The following is a 22,157-nucleotide window of genomic DNA, read 5'->3' as shown; positions in this document are numbered from 1 at the left end:
GGATAAAAACAACATTTCTTGAATTTTGGATGTTGTACTAAGTTGAACATTAAAATGTGTGGTTCACTCGTACCAGGTACCCACACAATTCATAAAAAAATAGTTCATAATGCATACTAGCTAACCCATAGTATGAATGAATTGATAATGATACTTCAATATTTGTGAAATAGAACATCTCTGTATATCAACGCTGTACCGATATACCTTGAATATGTATATTAAATCACATAAATCTAGTTGTATTTGCCTTCTAAATGAAGATTTGATAAGGATCCTGAAATGAAGCCTTTTTGGTTAATTTCATGGTTGTTTGCATTACAACAACGAACTTGCACATTGTACATTTTGTACAATCAGTTACTAAATGTATTCAGAATCTAATCAACACAAATATCTCCAAATAGCTGATTTGGGTGAATTTTACGGCACTTTCCATGGCAAATCTGACTGAACAACTTACTTGCACGTCCTTCATAATCAATAAACAATCTGTTTTATCTGATCTTTTTTATATATTAAACAATCACTGGATTTAAAAAACATAACTTGCACAGTCGATATGTATATCAATGATGAGTCAAAAGTGTTTGTCATTTTGTTGATTTGTTTTAATGGAATGTGAATGAAAAATTGATTCACTATCTAAAACATATTTAAATATGATACAAATCATTGATGGAAGTATGTGTATCACATAACAAAATATACTGTTTGTTGTCTTTTAAGGATGTCCGTATCCAACATTATTGAATGGTACATTTGTCATAATTGAGCGAGTATCAGGAATAAACATTGTCAAGTACAGCTGTGATGGAGATTTAAATCTGATTGGTGATAGTGGAATCACGTGTCAAGTAAATCTTATTTGGACGGATCCCAAATTTTTTTGTACAGGTATATAAATTTATAAATGCATACTTTAAATATTGCCTTTGCAATACACAAAAGTATATCAAAACAATCGTACAGATCGTTTTCTTTATTTTTCGTCATAAACTGGAATCGTACAAGAGTTGGAAAATGACTTTGTTCATTCGAACAAAAAAGTCAACACTTATTAAAACAGTTTTTCGATAGAATTTCAGAAAACGATGATCTTTTGTCTTTATAAAACAGATTGTAAATACTAATTCTCGAGCGATCGAATCTTTCAATAATTGCAAAAAATAATTTTCAGCACACAGTTACAGTTAGAATTGCTGAAAAAATGATAATCATTAGAAAGCAGAACTCTTTTAGTTCGATGAAAACATATCTTTCTACATACAAAAATTTGAATGTCACTTAATTTGAAATTCTAGGATGCGCGAATCCTCCATCAGTACCGAATGCAGCATTACATATAGAATTACTTCAGAGTGATAGTATGGTGTACTATGATTGTGATGATGGATTTAATTCTGTTGGTTACAAAAACATCGATTGTATAGATAACTCGTGGACTGTACGGCGATTCATTTGTACACGTAAGTAAGATAAAAAAAAAAAAAAAAGGGTAGACCCAACACTTCAGTTTCGAAGCATTAGTATTGATAAGATCTATGAAGTACATTTAAACAGTGGATGTATTGTTAAGAGATCAAATGTCCAAGCCACCTCCTCAAAACCTATCCAGGTTTAGCTCAGTATACATGGAAATAGATTAAAAATAATTTACTTCCGTTAATATTGCTCTTTTATGCTAAAGTAAGTTGATGTTTTAGATTTCAAGTATACAATATTAATTTCAATACACAGACTTTCTTAATGTTTTGTTTATATATATAAATGTAAGCTTTTAACTACATAATATTGAATGTAAATGAAATCCCGTGATGCAATACATTCAAGATGGTAAAAAAAGGCAATGAATAAAAAACAATAAAAAGAGACATAAACTAACATTGTTGATTATTTTTCCCCAGTTCCAAACGTAATACTGTACGAACTACATATAAAAAAGAAGATGTGGTATGATAGCCAATAAGACAACTCTCCACAAGAGATCAAAATGACAAAGAAATTAACAACTATAGGTCAATGTACGGCTTTCAATAAAGAACAAAGCCCATCCCGCATAGTCAGCTACAATCTGATTATAGTAAAGATCATGTGTGTCCAAGGTCTTACTAGGAACTTAAAACACACCATTATCAAAAACTTATTGAGATCCGCTGAGCAAAAAAAAACCGCTGTAATTGTTTTTTTTTTTTTTAAATCCGAAATTTCATTGGTTGATGTTATAATACTTAGAACAAAAAGTTATACGAATGTTTGTACCTTAATCAAATTGTACGAGTTGTACATATCTTGCAAAATTCTTTGAAAGCACGTATATTTGTTCAGGAATTTTGTATAACATGATATAAATTAACCGGCTATCTCAAACGCTAAGTATTTACAATGACCGTATATCATTACCGGTAAACTCGGATTGTACTATAAGGTATGATAATAAATTACACTTTCAACCGTGTATGCTAGTAAATATTGTACTCACAACAATGACAGGTGGATAGGTATGAAGATAAATCAGACTTCAAAAGTGAAATAGAAAAAAAATTAAACCACCGACATAGCAATTAAGGGTCAATTGCTAACAATTTTGTTTTAAGAAACAATCGATATGTTTGCAAAGGCATCTGTTGTATATTATATCAATGAAGTCTATTAAAAATTTATGATTTTGAAAGGTATTACACCTATTTTCCAAGCCAAACTAAAACACTGTTTTGCATGTTCTAGTAGTTTCTAGACAAGTTGTTATACCTTGCATTAAAGAAGAGAGAGCAGACCTAAAATGAGGAGCCAAAACTTAGACGTAGAAGAAGAACTGACAAAATCAATTTAAAAAACGAAAAGAAAAAAAAATCGCCCTATAAAAAAACGCAAGGATGAGAAACAAAAACATAACTGAAAACAGAGAGTGGTCTCAGGTGCTTCTTTTTTTTTTAAATATATAACAGACATTTATGAATATCACGAAACAATCATCGCTTGGAATTTTCAACTCTTCTTTTAAATGTATCGGTGTTTTTCGGGAATTCATTTGGGATTTCTTTTTATTCATACAGCTTGCACAGAACCAACCAGCGTTCAGAACGCTACATACAAAATTGAAGAGATCAGCAACAATTTTGAAGTTTTATACCAATGTGATACTGGATTACGTTTGATTGGAAACAAGTTCACACAATGTCAGGTAGATGCGACATGGACATATCCAACATTTATTTGTACCGGTAAGCTTATGTAGTTCAATGTTATTACTTGTTGTTTAAAAAGTTAAAAAAATGTAATTACTTACAATATTCATATATATATATATATATATATATATGTATATATATATATACTTTGCATTAAAATAATCTGTTAAGACAATGCCAGTTTTGATTTTGTTAATTGTAGTTTTGATTTATTAATTTGAGATGTTGGTTCAAATGTATTCAATTCTTTCGAAAAAGGTTTTCTTTCTCAAAAGCTTCTATAGTTTTAGAGATCAGTGTAGCCCGGTTCAGCTTAGGGCATTTATTGCATACTAAGTATAGTCAACAGGACAATAAAAATCACATTTCAAGTCAATTAGCTACAGAAAGATTCCGGTCATTGAACTACGAATAGGTACTTTATAGAATATGAAAATATAGCACGCTTGACAGTGAAACACTTAATAAATTCTTAATGATTTTGTGATCAACGTACGATGTTCAACAAGAAACAAAACACATACAATATAGGTATCTGCTGTTTACTAAACTAATAAACGAAACACAAATATGTCAGACAGCAACCAAACATACTCACTGGATAACATGTCATGACTTTTCACAGGCACATACAGATTGTGGCGGGTTTCTAATATTATATCAATAATTATTGACAAAACTAAATGACAAACCCTATTATTGTTTTTGTTTTTGTTGCCTTCTAATACATAATGAATCTTAAATTTGGATAATTACTTATTAACTATGCATCAATACGCAGTTGTAAATGTACTTATTAAATATGCATAAATGCAAACATTGATTTTTTTTAGATTGCCCAAGTGCACCAACTGTTGCAAATGCAGTTGTAAACATACCTCTGATTCGTCATGATGAACAACAACTGACTTATAAATGTAAAAACAAGTTCTATTTGTATGGACCAAATACAGTAACTTGTCAAAATGATACAACTTGGTCATCTATTATGTTCTCTTGTATTGGTAAGTTTATGAAATCACGAAGTTTTACAATGTTTACAATACATATACATGTGAGTGGCCTCACAGGAAAACAAAATAACTTATCATTTCGATTTGAAAATCCATTTATGTACTAGTATTTTACATGTATCTTTGATTTGAAGTTTCTACTACTTTTCAGTTGTTTGGTTTTAATATTATTATTATTTTAAAGTGTTTACCGACGCAGACGGTCTTCATGCTAAATGAGTTCTTTGTTCTCGTCGCATTTTTGTTTTATTGTTACCATGATTTTATCCTCTTTTAGTCGATATATGATATATGAAGATTAGTGAACTATCTACTTCAGCCTTCCCGAATATTTGCAGTTACCTCCATCATTGTGACCGTTATACTGCATCTGGAGTTTCTATTTGGTATTTTTTAAAAGACTGTTATAATTTGTCTCGTTGGCATTTGTTTTTAACCATTGTGTTTTTGAATTTTCATGGACTAATGATTGTCAGTTTATGTTTTCTATTTTTCTTCTAAATCAGGACTGTATGTCGATCGTGTGTTGGTATTTTATTTTCATTCGAGTAAAGGTTTTGTTTTTTCTCATGGAAATAATTATGTATGTTCTATTTTACTGTCAGAATTATTGTAGCTTTTAGCAATTTATAGTGCGATTTTTAATGTTCACATATAAATTTTAAAAAAAATCATTTTAGTAATTTTTAGATAAGAAAATAAGTAACTTTAAATTGAATATATCAGGCTTATCTAGTTTACCATTAAAACAATTTTCCCATTGAAAAATCAGAGGCTGTGCATTTTTAACATCTGTTTCCCCTGAGGGAGCTGTTCTGAAGCGCAGAATATGGTAGCACATAAATATTTGCGCTTAACACTGATATTGCAATTTTGTAATGTAGATGTATTGAAATACTATATTTTCCATGCCTTATGCATTATTCCCATTATAAAGAAAAACATTATACCATATACAAAATTCTAAAGTATTTTGTTATTACAGTTTGTCGTAGACCATCAAATGTCATTGGATCAACATTTAAGTACGAAATGGAACAGAATAAAATGATTTATTATTACGAATGTGATGAAGGACTAACTTTAGTAGGTGACAATACCTTGCAGTGTAAATCTAACAGGGCATGGACACCACCGATGTTTGTTTGCACTGGTATGTTTTATTTTGTAAACCATGGTTATATTTGAAATGTTCAAGTCATTTGTTTAATTGTTATTTGCTTGAATACACCATTATTACTGGAACATTGTATTCTAAATATATGATAAGAAAATAAGATATTTTCAAGATCTTTCGACAGGACAATATATTGTGATGACTACCTCTTATGAGGTATGTTCGGAAATATTCAACTATTTGCTCATGTGATCGACCACACGTATATTCTAACAAAGACTACATAAAAAATTATTCAACATTCAAAGTGTTTCGAATAGATTCATATAAGAATTTTCTAAATTGTGAAAGATGTTTCATTTAAAACCTAATATATATATTGGATTATACAATCAGGTAACTGGATATTCGAAAATTATATATCATCGTACTGCCTTCAACAATGAGAAAACCCATGTGCATCGGCATTTTCACACAATGACCCGTCTAACTAGTGTTTTATGTAAAGTAGTGACGTATACTAAGTTTTAAGTTGCAACTACCTAGTTGGTATAGCTGATTAATTCCTATAAACAGTACATTTTATGTTAAATGTTTTTTCGTCAGTCTAGAGGGTAAACATGACATGTTTATTTTCATGTACGTATGAATTTCGATTTACTTTAAACCAAACTTCTTGAAAATATATTTTTTTCGAAATAGAAAAAAAAATTGTTATAAGTAGTTTTTAATATTTTTTAGGATGTTCGTATCCGACATTATTATCTGGTACTTCTGTCACAATTGTGCGTTTATCTGCAGTTAACATTGTAACATATAGTTGTGACGGTGGGTTAAATCTGATTGGCAATAGTGAGATAACATGTCAAGAAAGCCTGAACTGGACGGATCCATTATTCTTTTGCACAGGTAAACATGAATTTATTTTATACAAATTTTTATTTTATAAGTTTAAGCATTTGGTATGACTGATCTTCAAATGATATTATTTCAAAAATATGTATATGTGAATATTTGAAAGCTAAATACACACGTTGTTTAAACTACTATTAAAACAATATAGTAAGTCTCTAATGGTTGCAATTTTGTTTAGAGATTTTCTGTTTTGAATATTTCTCGGTGTTCAGTATTTTTGTGATTTTACATGTTTTTAGACACAGAGGTAGTTTTCAAACATACAAACATATAATAATATATATTTAGCTTTTCTATCTAAGAAGTGAATGATGAAAAAAGTAAAACCACAAAAATACTAAACTCAGAGGAAAATATAATCGGAAAGTTCATAATTACATGGCAAAATCAAATGACAAAACACATAAAAAACGAATGGACAAGAATTGTTATATTCCTGACTTGTTTCGGGCATTTTCAAACGTAGAAAACGGTGGATTAAAGCTGGTTTTATAGCGCTAAATTGATTGTATTTTTTGTTATTTTAGGATGCACGAATCCACCAGCTGTGCCAAACGCAGAATTACACATAGACTTACTACAGAATGATACCATGGTGTACTATGATTGTGATCATGGATATAACTCTGTTGGATATAAGTATATTGATTGTTATGGTACTTCATGGACTGTACGACGATTCATTTGTACACGTAAGCATCAATCATTAACATGATAAAAGACAACTTATACCCTGTCGTTAAAACAATTTGCGGTAGTATAATTAATTAGTATGCACATGGTACATTATTTCTGAAACATAAACAACATAATAAAAGAAAAACAAAGACATAGTATAAAACCCATGTTTGATACGCTCATGTGAATTAAAAAAAAACATGTTTACTCATTGTTTTAAGTAGAGATATTTTTTATGATTATGGTATCCCGTTTTTGTTGGTCATATTACTATGTCATTCGATTACATTAAAAAAGAGGCAAAAGATATCAAAATAACATTGAAACTCATTAATCGAGACTAAACTGACAACCTCATGGCCAAAAAGAAAGAGACAAACAGACAAACAACACTACAGAAAACACCACATAGACAACTAAAGACTGAGCAACTATTATTGATTGTGGATTCTTTAATGAAAGTTTCCGACCAGTTGAAAACATTCAATATCATTCTTATAGTTACTCATTGTTACTGGCGTCTTTAAATAAAATGTAGATGCGCAGTAATACATTCTTGTAATTTGCCTAAAATCAAAATTCACGTCAGCTTAAAATTATGACTATGGAATATTCACTACACCTTTTACATCTCATATAGTCATGCTAAATGATTGACACAAAAGTTAAACAAAAATCAACACATTTGCACATTTCATCATTAGTCGACCATGATTTGTTTGTATGCTTTCAATTTAACCAACAATGCTAAATAGTTATCAAAGGTACCAGGATTATAATTTAGAACGCCAGACGCGCGTTTCGTCTACAGTAGACTCATCAGTTTAAAAATATATTAAATTAAAATGACTTAAAGTCATATAACGCTAGCATATAATGTTTTGAGAATTGATTGAAATAACAGCATTAATATAATAATATTTGTTTGGCATATTGAAGGATCTTTTGTCTGATTTAAAAAAAATATATACTGTTAATTATGGGGAGGGGGGGAGAATTAGCTATTACCGCGATATAGCCTTTTTGAGTTGATGCGGCATTAAGCAAACACCAATCAATCAATATAATAATTTGTTTCAAAAAGTTTAGTTACTCATGTGACCTCTCATAATATAATGCATTAAAGATATGTACGAATAGCATAAAACAAAGAATACATTGCTCGACTGTTGACAAAATAGTTATAGATATCAGGATTGTATTTCAATACGCCAGACGCGAGTTTCGTCAACGTTAGATTCATCATTGAAGCTCAAGTAAAAAACGTTAGAAAGCCAAACAAGTATAAAGTTGTAGAGCATTGGGGACCCAAAATTCTAAAAAAGTTGTGCCAAATATGGCTAAGGTATTCTATGAGTTGGATAAGACAATCCTTAGTATTACGAATAATTTATTCTTTTTTTTGTAAACAGGAAATTTATGAAAATTACCATATAATTTATAGTCATGTCAAAACCGAAGTGCTGATTATTGGTGATAACCTCGGGGACGAAATGTCTACCATTAGTAGTTATGTTTTGCTTTTAGTAATGCTTGTTTAAAATTTCTTTTTTATTCAGCTTGCACAGAGCCACCAACTGTTCAAAATGCAACCTATAAAATTGAAAAAATCAGCAACGGGTTTGAAGTGTTATATCAATGTAATATTGGATTACTTTTGATTGGAAACGAGTTCATAAATTGTCAGACAGATGTTACGTGGACATATCCAACATTCCTTTGTACCGGTAGGTTTTGGTAGTAGAATTCATTAAAGAGCTTATAGTCAGGTCACCTGCATTAACTATTTGCTTTTAATTGTATAAATTGAAATCAATTAAAAGGCGAGATGTGATTCAACCAGACACAACTGTTGAATGTCAGCTGATATTACTAAAATGAAGAACATTTTATTTTAAAATCTCGCAGTCGTATAAGTGAGAGGTTTAGCTAGCTATAAAACAAGTTTAAATCCTCAATCTTAAACATAAGACATTGCTTCTACCAAGTCAAGAATATGACAATTGTTGACCATTCATGTGATGTGTTTCAGCTTTTAATTTTCTGTTTGATAAGTGACTTTCCGTTTAAAATGTTCGTCGGTGTATAGTATTTTTATCAATTTACTTTTTAATTCAACTTGGCACAATAGTTATATGTCAGCTGATATATTCAAATGAAGAGCACTTTTTGTAATATCTCACATTAAAGAAATGTATTGAAAAAATGATACCTCGAAGACAAAAAGTCAATACCTTGATATAGAACAACAAGACTGAACAGCAAAGAATCAATCGGGTGAACTATCGTGTTTAATAATGCGTAAGCAAAGCTCCCTTACAGTATGACCTTTATTTGTGTTACTCATGACTTATTCATAGAATCGTGATGCAATTAAAAAACTAATTTGCAATTTTACAAACGATGGACTACATTATAGTCACTGAAACATGTGAAAGTTGAATAACAAGAACTAATGAAAATCATCATAGTTGTATGCTTATATATTAAAAAGAAGATGTGGTATGATTGACAAGGAGACAAATCTCCACAACAGACCAAAATGACACAGAAATTAACAACTTTAGATCACCGTACGGCCTTCAACAATGAGCAAAGCCCATACCGCATAGTCAGCTATAAAAGGCCCCGAAATGACAATGTAAAACAATTCAAACGAGAAATCTAACGGTCCTATTTATGTATGTTTTTGTCATAACATAAAATGAATCATACAATGTATTAAGTATATTCATATTGATTATCTATTGACATGTGCATTGTCTGTTGTAGATTGTCCTATTGCACCATCCGTTCCAAATGCAGTTGTTGATACACCTTTAATTCGTCATGATGAACAGCTATTGACTTATACATGTATTAATGATTTTCATTTGTATGGACCAAATATAATATCCTGTCAGAATGATACTACCTGGTCTTCAATTATGTTCGCCTGTATTGGTAGGTTAGCTTGTTTAATTTATTGCTTTTTATACCAACATTAGCAAAATGACACATGTGGAGCAGGATCTGCTTAACCTTTCGAAGTACATGAGAACGACACGGTTTTTGATGGATTTGTAGAAAAAAAACATTATCCGCTCAGGATGATATATTTGAATTAATTATTTAATGTAACTACGATCAAATGCAACATTTTAAGTCATGGGACAGTGAATGGTCTAAGTCACAGATTTTGCTACAAATTTGCAATCCCTTTTTGCTCGTTGAACTATAACTTTAAACTGTTGTGAAATATTGCTTATCGAATTCTTTCAAAATACTAATTGCCAATTTGTAAAGAAAGCACATGAATAAGCGAAATTTTTCTATAGTTTGTCTTAAAAATTTCAAGCATTAATGACTATTTGGTCTTAAGTTAAAATACAGTGGCAATTATTATGTCAAACTTTAACGTTATCCAGCTGAACAATTCAACATACCTTTAATTGCATTATAGAACGTACTGGTTCCCGAAAGTTTGATAGAACAAAAACAGGTGCTTCTAATCTGCACAACAGGACAAATGTGCCCACTACTTAAATTTTATATACTCTTTTTTACCAAAACTTCCCAAATAAATCATCTATTTACAAAGATTCCAAAGATTTAGCTACGAATAGGAATTATTTTGTTTAAAAGTACAAAATGTACTTACTACTTCCATGTGTTCATTGTATCCGGCCCTGAATTAGTGGTTCTTTACCTATAATGTCATATACACATTTTATGATGAGTTTATTTACAACCACTGGGTCGATGCCACTGCTGGTGGACATGTATTTCCCCGAGGGTATCACCAGCCCAGTAGCCAGCACTTTTGTGCTGACATGAATTATCATTGATATGGTTATATTAAATTTATAAATTAACTGTTTACAAAATTTTTAATTTTTAAAATACTAAGGCTTTTCTACCTCAGGAATAGATTACCTTAGCTGGATTCGGCAAAACTTTTAGAAATTTTGGTCCTCAATGCTCTTCACCTTCGTACTTTATTTGGCCTTTTTAATTTTTTTGGATTCTAGCGTCACTGATGAGTCATTTGTAGACGAAACGCACGTCTGGCGTATGTACAAAATTTATTCCAGGTATCTATGATGAGTTTATTTAGATAATTTATAGCACGTACTTATTGGTTTCAAACATCAATTTCAAGTTTTCAAGTATATAAGTACGCTTGTTTGAAAATGATATTATATATGATATGTCTAAAAGTATATTATCTCATAATGTGACATAATCATTAACATTCAAATTTTCTATTTTCATCTTTCAGCGTGTCCTTATCCTTCTAACGTTACAGGGGCATCATTTAAGTATGAAATGGAACAGAATAGTATGATTTTCTATTACGAATGTGACGAAGGACTTAATTTAGTAGGTGATAGTACCATGCAGTGTCAATCAAATGCAGAATGGACCCCTCAGAGGTTTATTTGCACTGGTAAGAATGATAATGAAGTATTTATAATAAGAAGATGTGGTTGGATTGTCATTGAACCGTATCAACTTCACAAGTAATACACGATGGTCTTGAAGTGTAGATTTTGCGTACTGGCGTTGTTTATCATCTTAATAACGTGTTATATTATTATTTTATTTGTCTTTATTTATATTACTTTTACTGTTAAGTCTGTTTTTCGAGATATCCTTTTTGACGTAACTCTGTGCTTATGTTTTCCATTATACTTTGAACGACAAAATAATTTTATGATATGACTCTGTACCTATGTATCTTGTCATACTTTGAATGACAAAATTATTTTATTTATTAATAGTACTTTTACTGTTAACCCACTTTTTTGTGATATACATTTCACGTGAAGTACTTATGTATCCCGTCATACTTTGAACCACACTATTATTTTATTTATTATTACTTTATACTGTTTAGTCAGTTTTTGTTATATCTATTTTGCGTTACTGTATTTATGCATCCCGTCATACTTTGAACGACAAAATTATTTTATGTCTACCTGTGCGAATTTCAAACGCGCAATTTTACACCAGTACTCAAAACCCTCCTTCCTTGATGGGTGCATTTTACATAGACAAATACAATCGTATGATATAATCAAAATGAGAATGTTAATTTGATGTATGCCTTTTTGTGCTTCTTCGTTACATTTGTTGTTTTTATAGTTATTAAGATGATAACACAATGTTGACTGCTGTACCCCTATTTTTGACATTTTAACTATTGTGTCTGTTTGTTTTGTACACGCATCGGTGACAATATAACGGAATTTGATGGGACTGTCATACAAGTGAGAGGTTTAGCTAGCTATAAAACCAGGTTCAATCCACCATTTTCTACATTTGAAAATGCCTGTACCAAGTCAGGAATATGACAGTTCTTGTCCATTTGTTTTTGATGCGTTTTGTTATTTGATTTTGCCATGTGATTATGGACTTTCCTAATTGATTTTCCTCTGAGTTCAGTATTTTTGTGATTTTACTTTTTCCAAAATAGACCAAACGGCATAGAAATTAACAACTATAAGTCACCTTATATGTAGACAGCTCCTCACAAACAAAACCCTCTAACTGTTAAATGTAAAGGCATACACTACAGACACGGATACACATTCAACTGCATCCACAGAGTACGAGAAACAAACCATGCAGTAAATTTAAAAAGAAGACGTATTATGATTGTCAATGAGACAACACTGCATAACAGACCAAAATGACACAGAAAATAACAATTGAAGGATACTGTATGCAATGATTATGCAACATTTGTTAGATATAATTAATTTGTTTTAAAGTACTTCTTTTTCCAGTTAAATGTCATCCTGATCTTTCATTTGATAAAGGCGTTTTATTTTCAATCTGTATGCATGAAATATCACTTCATATAAACGTCCTTAAGACACCATTGTAACACATGAAGACATTGAATATCTATAGCTTGCAACTTTGCAAACTGACAAGATCTACACAAAAGTTTTAATGTAACTATGTAATAATTAGTTCTATATGAGAGTCAATGTAACAGACACCTTTAAATATTATCATATTTAACCAAATTCATAACAACACAAAACACAATAGCAGGAAAACAGATATGAAATCATAACAAGCAACATTTATCAAGTATTACATGTTTAGAAAAAAACTTATATAGTCTAATGCAAAATGTGATCTGTTCTCAGAATGTACACATCCTATTCCTTTAAACGAAACATCAATCAGCATTATTGAGGACTCCGGTACATATAAGGCAACATATAACTGCAATGGTGGATCAAATCTGATTGGGAATGGTGTAATAACATGCCAAGACAATCTTACATGGACGGATCCATTATTCTTTTGTTCAGGTATAGTTAGTATTTAACTAACTCTATAAGTAACTAGATCAATCCTTATATTTTAAATCTGTTTGACAAAATTGATATAAGAAGATGTGGTATGAGTGCCAATGAGACAACTCTCAATCCTATTCATTTGTAAAAGTTAACCATTATAGGTCCAAGTACGGTCTTCATAACGGAGACTTGACTTACACCGATCAGCAAGCCATAAAAGAACCACAAAAATGACTAGTGTAAACCATTCAAACTGATAAACCAACGGTCTAATATAAAAAAAAGAGAAATTAGAAACATAGTTTGTTCATTTTTTGGCAGAATAGTTCTCGTCAGAAACTTTTACTTTAAATTTACTTTTATATATATATATAATATTTGATAACTTTATTTGAAAAAAAACACATTTAGTATCAAATGAGATTCCTGGAACATATGTTCTCATATACAATTTCTTATTGATTGCCCAAATGTAGATGTGAACATATGAATCTCTATAACTAATTCTCAATCTTTATTAACAATTTCTTATTAATTGCTCAAATGTAAATGTGAACATATGAATCTCTTTAACTAATTCTCAATCTTATGAATCTCTATAATTAATTCTCAATCTTATGAAACTCTATAACTAATTCTCAATCTTATGAATCTCTATAACTAATTCTCAATCTTTATCAACATATTTTCAATCATTAATATTAAATCAATATTTTAGAATGTTCTAATCCACCCGTTATTCCGCATGGAAACTTACATATCGACTTAATACAGACTGATCAACTTGTCTACTACGATTGTAATGATGGATATAATTTCTATGGCGAAAAATACATCAAATGTGAAAATGACGACACTTGGACTAACCCAAAATTTATTTGTACACGTAAGTAGCTGTTTGTTGAAAGATAGCAAAATGAGAAGATAATGCTTAAAATAAAATGCATGCGCATTAATGCTGTCCAAACATCCTGCTAATGATGAAAACTATATTATTGATCTTTATGTTATTTAATAAAAGGGGCACTTGCTAAGAGATATGTGAAAATTTAAAAGTAGGATTTTTTTTTTGTTCAATCATTAATGAAAGTGAAATAGTGAAATAATAATTTGCTTTTATCAGCTAAAATGGTTCAATTTTATCAAACTAAGCTTATAAACATTGATAATGACTTATTCACTTGCAAGTGAATAATTCGACCTCATTAAATCCGTATTCATGAGAACTCCAATTTAACCCCGCAGAAAGAGATATAATAACGCATGCATTGTCCGTGTACGGGTATTTAAAGGAAAAGAATGTCAACATTGAAAGTGATACTAGGTAAATAATTTGATTAACTGATTCGATCCACACAAAATCATTCTGACTTATAAAGGTAAAAACGACGATAAACATATTTTTTTAATCTACAATACAAAATGTAACGTACCTATTAAAATACAATTGCACGAGTTGCTTAGTCCATTACTATGTTTATGTTTACATCGCTTATACAATGTATGGTCATAGAAGGTCAACTCGATAGTTAATTAGATGGCGTTTTGGCTAAAATTCACAAGAAACAAAGCTACATCTTTTTGAGACCATATCCTATAAATTGTTTATTTTATACTTTTGATAGTTTGGGAAAATGTTTTACATTGTTATAAATGAAATATAAGAATTTGAGTCAAATCGGTGAACATGAATTTGACATCTAGTGCCCCTTTAAGGTTTTAACAAAGTTTAAGTTCAAGTCATATGTGAAAGTAATCTAGGGAGGGGTTGTGTAACTGATATATTATTGTTAAGATTTGTTTATTGTATTATTCTATCAGAATAACTGTCAAATATATATATATATATTATATATATATATATATATATATATATAAAGATAAGGAGGTGTAGTATATTTTTATGCCCCACCTACGATAGTAGAGGGGCAATATGTTTTCTGGTCTGTGGGTCCGTTCGTCCGTCCTTCCGTTCGTTCGTTCGTTCCGCTTCAGGTTAAGGTTTTTGGTCAAGGTAATTTTTGATGAAGTTGAAGTCCAATCAACTTGAAACTTAGTACACATGTTCCCTATGATATGATCTTTCTAATTTTACTGCCAAATGAGAGTTTTTACCCCAATTTCACGGTCTACTGAACATAGAAAAGGAAAGTGCGAGTGGGCATCCGTGTACTTGGGACACATTCTTGTTGTACTCTATTTTATGTTTTTCTATAGCATATTTTTGATATTTGAGGGAACATTAATACCTTACTAATTAGGATAGTCTTTCGACTTTGATATTGAACGACTCAAATGTTAAAATGAAAATAGATGAATTCAAATACTATTAGATAAATTCGTAAAAGTTTAATATTGCACTGAAAAAAGGTTCATTACGACGCAATGATATAAAACTGGTATCAAAGAACAAACACCCAGTGTATTGTTTTAAGTAACTCATTACAGTATTTACAATGTTAAAATAAAGCTTTGGTAATGTATAATGATCATAGTTTCGCGAATACCATATTACTAGGAACTTTCTGTCTTAAATTTTCGTCGAGTTCAGTTTTTATGCGTTTATTTTAGTTTTTGTTTTTAAATCGTCAAATTATTCCTTCATGAAAAAAGCATTGCAATTACAGGAACAAGTATAGTAAATGTAGTTTAGTATCTGAATTATTTTTCTACAATTTTCAAACAAAAAGCAAATACGCTATATTCTGATTAACCAAATAATTAACATTTTGCAGCCTGCATTGAGCCACCAAGTGTTCAAAATGCTTCCTATAAAATTGAAAATATCAACAGCAATTATGAAGTGCTTTATGAATGTGATGTAGGACTATTGTTGATTGGAAACAAGTTCATAAACTGTCTGTCAAACGGGACTTGGACATATCCAACACTATTATGTACAGGTATGTGATCACTAGAAAATAAGGAGGTTTGTATAGATTTATAATACCACAAAGTATAGTTTCTTGTTGCTAAAGTCCATGCGACACAAAAACAGATTGGCAAACAATGAGCAATGATGAGACGACGATACCAGGTAATGTGTGAAAATATAATTCGATTTCATTAACCTTTTTTTTAAATTATGATAAAACAAAATCCTCGATCAAATTAAATTCTGTCTTCCATAGTAATAACTTTCAATGTTGATGCCCATTTGTGAGAGATTTATGAAATCAACAAATCCACATTAGCGAGCAAATTGGCTTTGAAAGAAAAATGAAATGTTGACTGTACAGGTAAAACATTTCTTCAACCGGTCCACAATTTGCAAAAAAGAAGAAGATGTTGACAACAAAAATAATTTGAAGTATGTAGATCGAAATGTTGTTGAAAATGAAAACGATTTTTGATTTTAAAGGCTTTTAAGCTAAACATCGTTATCAGCTCAGATAAAAAGTCAAAATTGTAATTCATTTTAGAGTGTCCGGCTGCCCCATCTGTACAGAATGCTGCCGTGAATGTAGACTTGATTCGTCATGATGATAGCAAACTTACATATCAATGTCTGCCAAGCTATTATATGTATGGTTCAAATGTGATAGATTGTAACATTAATTCTACATGGACACCAACTGTGTTTGCCTGCATTGGTAAGTGCCTTTGTGTTGGTATTCGGACACTACATAAATAAATAAAGGCAACAGTAGTATACCGCTGTTCAAAACTCATAAATCTATGGACAAAAAACAAAATTGGGGTAACAAACTAAAACTGAGGGAAACGCATTAAATATTAGAGGGGAACAACGACACAACATTAAAATGTAACACACACAGCAACGGACTAAGCATTAGACAAAATCCGATGAGAATAACCAATATAACATCAAAACCAAATACATGAATTTGGGATAGAAAAGTACTCAAAACTTATCATAGATACCATAATTGAACTTATATTTTTACACCAGACGTAAATAATACTTCGCATTAGAGTCGTGTACAAAATAAAATGATAGCATACGCCATATTTGAAATAACAACTGCATTTACATTTATTATATTCTTTCGAAACATGAGTTGGTTGTTTGCTGTCACCCTTGGGTTTTCTTTTACGAATCGAACAGTTATTATAGATTATCTATTACTTATTTCTGCGTTCATGAATTTATTTCTTCCTGTTTATCCCTTTCTCAGTCTCACTGTGTTAGATATGTTATAAATATAGTGTTCTCTGAATATCAGCTGTGATTTACATATAGTATTTTCGTCTGTGTTTCATTTAAACCAAAACACCTGATTCATAACGAAGGATCGGTCTATTTGACTAGTTGTCAGTGCTTCGGCATGTTTATGTATATATTTTCAATCCACTATTTTCTTGAATCAAAACAATTGCAAGCAACACAAGATATTGTTGAAGACAAAGCTGTTTAACAGATTTACATTTTTATAAAGCTGTCCTAAATAGACACCTTGTATATGGTTGTCATATCTAAGTGTAATTAAAATCAATTAGTATTTACAAATAGTTTTGATTTCAGATAGTTGATAGTATTGGTTAAAATTGTAACCAATCACTGGTTTTCTAGGTTTTGGTGTACTAGGATCGTGGCATACTTTAAATAATTTCTTTTGTTAAAATCTCGTTTGAACAGAGTTTAACAGCTCCTGTATCCTTGTTTTAATTTAATTTAAGATCATTTCAATATGAGTATATCATCTTTGCACAACAAATGTCTTTCCCTCGATTAAATAAAGCAAACAAAAAATAGTAATTATCTTTCAAATTTAATGCTTCATTTCAGAATGTTTAAATCCAGGAAACGTGACAAATGCTGTCTTTACGTTTGTAATGGAAAACAGTCACATGATTTTCTATTACGAATGTAAAGACGAATTGTATTTAATCGGGAATAATGCTCAACAATGTCAATCAAATTCCGAATGGACCCAACAGAAGTTTACCTGTAGCAGTATGTATATTCCTTGCATCAATGTTTTATATATATTTTTTGACCGGCATAATATGCATGATTTAAAATATCATAATCACATTCTTTTTTTTTTATTTACATATTTGAATGAAATAATATGCATGATTTATAATATCATATTCACATTAATGTTTTTTTAAATATTTGACTGAAATATTATACATGATTCTATAATATTATATTTACATCTTTTTATTTACCAATTGTTCAATGAATGTATTATTGTACTTTATAAAATACACCAAAATAGCACTTATATATAAATATATTTGTCTTTAACTTATTAATATTGTTACACGCTTTTACATTTCAAATAAAATCTTTCACATATTTAATAGTATCTCATGTATGTTTTTTTATCCTAGGCATGAGGCTAGACAAAATTGCACATACTTTCACAATTTTTAAGCATGTCACACAAAGCCTTTTTGCTATTAACTTTTATTATAGCATGTCTTCAGCCAGAGCACATTTCACAAACTTCTGTCATAGTTGAGGTGAGTCCATACGATCGCATTGTTAAATATCAATGTGAAAATGGGACAATTGGAGCGGGAAATATCACGTGTCAGTCTGATTTGACATGGACAGCACCGTACTTTACATGCAGTGGTAAGCACCTTGTTATGATTGAAAACTTACTCTGATATGATATTCCATTAATTGATTTTGTCTGAGTCTCCTTCCTATACCTGTCTTTGAAAAATAACAGGCAGAAAAGTCATGAGTAATATACTGATTTAATTTTGAAGTTGGGTTATACGTTAAATTGCACTCTGTATCAACAAATCTGAATGCCAGACCTTTAATACAAATTATTTCAAATCATTAAATCGGAACTAAAATACTACATAATCATTGATTTTACATGCCTTCTTTCAAAATCAACAATATACGTGTATTAATTAGTATAACATGCCAGGATTCCTTAACTGTGAACTTCACTCTAAGAATAATCTAAATAAACAATCAACTGTTTGTTCTGAGTTTTGATAAAATTACTGCAGTCAGAATCACGATTTGCTTAATAGCTATCAAAGGTACCAGGACTATAATTTAGTACGCCAGACGAGCGTTTCGTCTACACAAGACTCCTCTGTGACGCTCATATCAAAATATTTATAAAGCCAAACAAGTACAAAGTTGAAGAGCATTGAGTATCCAAAATTCCAAAAAGTTGTGCCAAATACGGCTAAGGTAATTATGTCTGGGATAAGAAAATCCTTAGTTTTTGACACCTTCACCTTAAAACATACAATATTTCAGGTCCTTAAATTACGGGAAACAACTTAGTTGTGTCAAAGCTCTTTTTATTATCCAACACATAAAAACAGTTTGTTAAGAAAATAAAGCGCAAGCTGCTTTCGTAAGAATAGGTGTGTATTAAAAACCAAAAACATTTCAGGATGTTAGAATGCGTTTTGATGTGAAATCGTTATGAAAAGAACGATTGAACGGAAACATTAAAAACTACAAAATATATATATATATATATATCTCCAGGTTTTCTTCGACAACCACTTAATAACTGACGTCTTGATACTCTGATTTATGAATGCTTGAAATTTTTATTGTTCTTCATGACTGTTCGCTTTTTCCACTTTAATTCTAGTTAATGATTAAAGAAAGACAATAATAATAAGACAGGAAATAGTAAACTATATGAAAATAGGTTTCTGTATTTTTAATATTAAAAGAATCATTAATTACGCTAACTCTTTCATGTCTTTACTTCGTTTTGAGAAAGATATTTTGCAAAAACGTATTTTGACATTACGGACTTGTGATTAGGATCTTAACTAATTCAGAGGCAACAGCTTATTAAAGATATCAATCATACAATGTTATAATGCATAATTTTGACACCTTCAAATACAAATAACATATTTATCCATAACTCATTTTTGTTTTATCATATCACTTGACATTTGCTTGATTTTGCAGGATGTCCTGACCCTCCAGAAATAACTTACGCAATTTATACATTTGAAACCACATTGAATATAACATATTTAAATTATGAATGTGAACCTGGATTTAACTTAGTTGGAAATGGTTCTATTCAATGCCAAAATGATAATATATGGAGTCAACAGAAATTCTTTTGCACATGTAAGTAACAAATTAAAACAGAAAATTGAAATGTAAAACATACGTCAATGAGACACCAATCAAGCGAGAAAAAATAATAAAACTGACATCTTGTAGGATACAAGATTCAAATGAACTGATTTGATAATTTCCATACTGTGTCAAACATTTTAAATATGTCTGTAAGTAAAAGGGTAAAAGGATGCAAATGGTTATTGATGTCCACATTTCTTGGATTTTCTTCAAAATGAGCCCACAGCACATTACAAGAAATAAAAAATGTGTTTCCATAACCAATACAATTTCCTTTCCCAGAATGCAAATCAAATAATAATTACTTTTCAAAAAACACACACAGAATGCCACTTCTTACACACTTGTTTCACTGCAGTGTACATTTTTTTTTTTGTAAACCATAACAAATGATGTCCCATCGTAATTAACAAACGTGCAATCGACAGAGACAAATCGAGTCAATAATAATTCAGTTTGCAAAGAACTTTCATTTCTTAAATGTTTATTATTTCGTTTCTCAAAACACTTTTGCATGTGTTGCAAATAACTCTCATTGTCAATAAAAGTTCACACATAAGTTTAAGTAACTTCGCATGTTAGTAAATTAATTGCCCAACTATGATGGACCAATTAAAGATTTGACATATGCTGAAAAAATGGTTTACGACATATGTTACTAGTATGATTCATTACTTATAAATCAAAAGTTCAAGCATTATAAAAGAGTATTCACTATTGTATTCACGGGAATTCCGGGTCATCGATGCTATTCAAATTCGTACTGTGTTTGGCCTTTTTAACTTTTATATTCTGCATCAGTAATACGTTTTTTGAAGACAAAGCTTGTGTCTGTGTATACAAGTTTAGTCTGGTATATATGACAAATTTAATAATATAACTTCATTTCAAACCTACAGAAACATGTTCAAAATAAAAGCGTAACCCTTTAATACTGATTACAGAAATGTTAGACAAATATTGAAAAGAGCAATTCGGAAAATAAGGGAACACAATACTCGGGGCTTTAAAATCATTAATCATATATTTGTAGCATGTTCACAATCCATTGACGTCATGAATGCAAAGTACACAGTTGAAAAATTAAACAGTAGCTATACCGTTGTCTATAAATGTGATGATGGATTTAATTTACTTGGAAATAGTGTTATAGAATGTCAGCCGGGTGGTATCTGGACAGATTTTCAATTTATATGCACACGTTAGTATACAATTAAAATACACTTGTATTAATTTATAACACAAACTGATAAAATTCAAAACATACTCTGTAAAGTAAACTTTAAATTCCTAAATGCTGCATTGACGTTTCTGGACGTTGCCAAACAATCTTTTCAACGCAGATTAAAATCCAATGAAAATTATTCGAAATAATATTTTATGTATAAAAAATGATGTTACAATTAATTGTCAAATGATAATGCATCTCCTCTGTGTTTGTTTCAGTGATTTGCCTTGGTAATAATTTTACATTTTTTAGCCGTCATATGTCATGATTACACAGAAAGACTTTAGAAAAAATCGTTTCATTGATATCAATGATTTAATATTTATCGTAACTGTTAAATGATCATTAAAACAAGTTTTAACCAAGGTTTAAAGTATTTGAATTGCCAGACATGGTTTTAATGAGACTGTCTATAACACGCAAAATGCCTTGAAATAAAGACATCAATCAGTGTGTCGTGAATATATACCTGACGGTCTTTTTTTAAATCAAGCAATGATATACAATACTTATTTCATTTGCACTGTGGTCTCCATAACATAAAATAAATAATCGAGGCAAAAATGTTTTATATAACAATGTGAACATATTTTGACGAACTGCTAGGATGCATTTGTATTCTTGTGAACATATATGTTTCTTATATATATTCA

The 22,157-nt window shown here is 30.3% G+C and overlaps 1 protein-coding gene across 1 annotated transcript in view; it reads left to right on the top strand.

Annotated features, from left to right (window-relative positions):
- Positions 1-738: 738 nt before the first annotated feature.
- The window catches only part of LOC143057065 (sushi, von Willebrand factor type A, EGF and pentraxin domain-containing protein 1-like), a 34,581-nt gene continuing 13,162 nt past the window's right edge, over positions 739-22,157 (top strand). Inside the window, exons 1-17 of the mRNA XM_076230296.1 lie at positions 739-897; positions 1,305-1,469; positions 3,057-3,224; positions 4,025-4,195; positions 5,190-5,357; positions 6,063-6,230; positions 6,764-6,928; positions 8,474-8,641; positions 9,687-9,857; positions 11,176-11,343; positions 13,058-13,225; positions 13,932-14,099; positions 15,949-16,116; positions 16,636-16,806; positions 17,964-18,131; positions 20,097-20,264; positions 21,310-21,477. Of these exons, the coding sequence (XP_076086411.1) occupies positions 1,370-1,469; positions 3,057-3,224; positions 4,025-4,195; positions 5,190-5,357; positions 6,063-6,230; positions 6,764-6,928; positions 8,474-8,641; positions 9,687-9,857; positions 11,176-11,343; positions 13,058-13,225; positions 13,932-14,099; positions 15,949-16,116; positions 16,636-16,806; positions 17,964-18,131; positions 20,097-20,264; positions 21,310-21,477 (2,626 nt within the window). The 5' untranslated portion in view covers positions 739-897; positions 1,305-1,369. The remainder of the gene's footprint in view (positions 898-1,304; positions 1,470-3,056; positions 3,225-4,024; positions 4,196-5,189; positions 5,358-6,062; positions 6,231-6,763; positions 6,929-8,473; positions 8,642-9,686; positions 9,858-11,175; positions 11,344-13,057; positions 13,226-13,931; positions 14,100-15,948; positions 16,117-16,635; positions 16,807-17,963; positions 18,132-20,096; positions 20,265-21,309; positions 21,478-22,157) is intronic.

The sequence above is a fragment of the Mytilus galloprovincialis genome, chromosome 13 (genome assembly GCF_965363235.1).
Source record: "Mytilus galloprovincialis chromosome 13, xbMytGall1.hap1.1, whole genome shotgun sequence".
NCBI classification, from domain to species: domain Eukaryota; kingdom Metazoa; phylum Mollusca; class Bivalvia; order Mytilida; family Mytilidae; genus Mytilus; species Mytilus galloprovincialis.
Note: the sequence above shows the minus strand (reverse complement) of the source record. Positions and strands in the feature narration are given on the sequence as shown.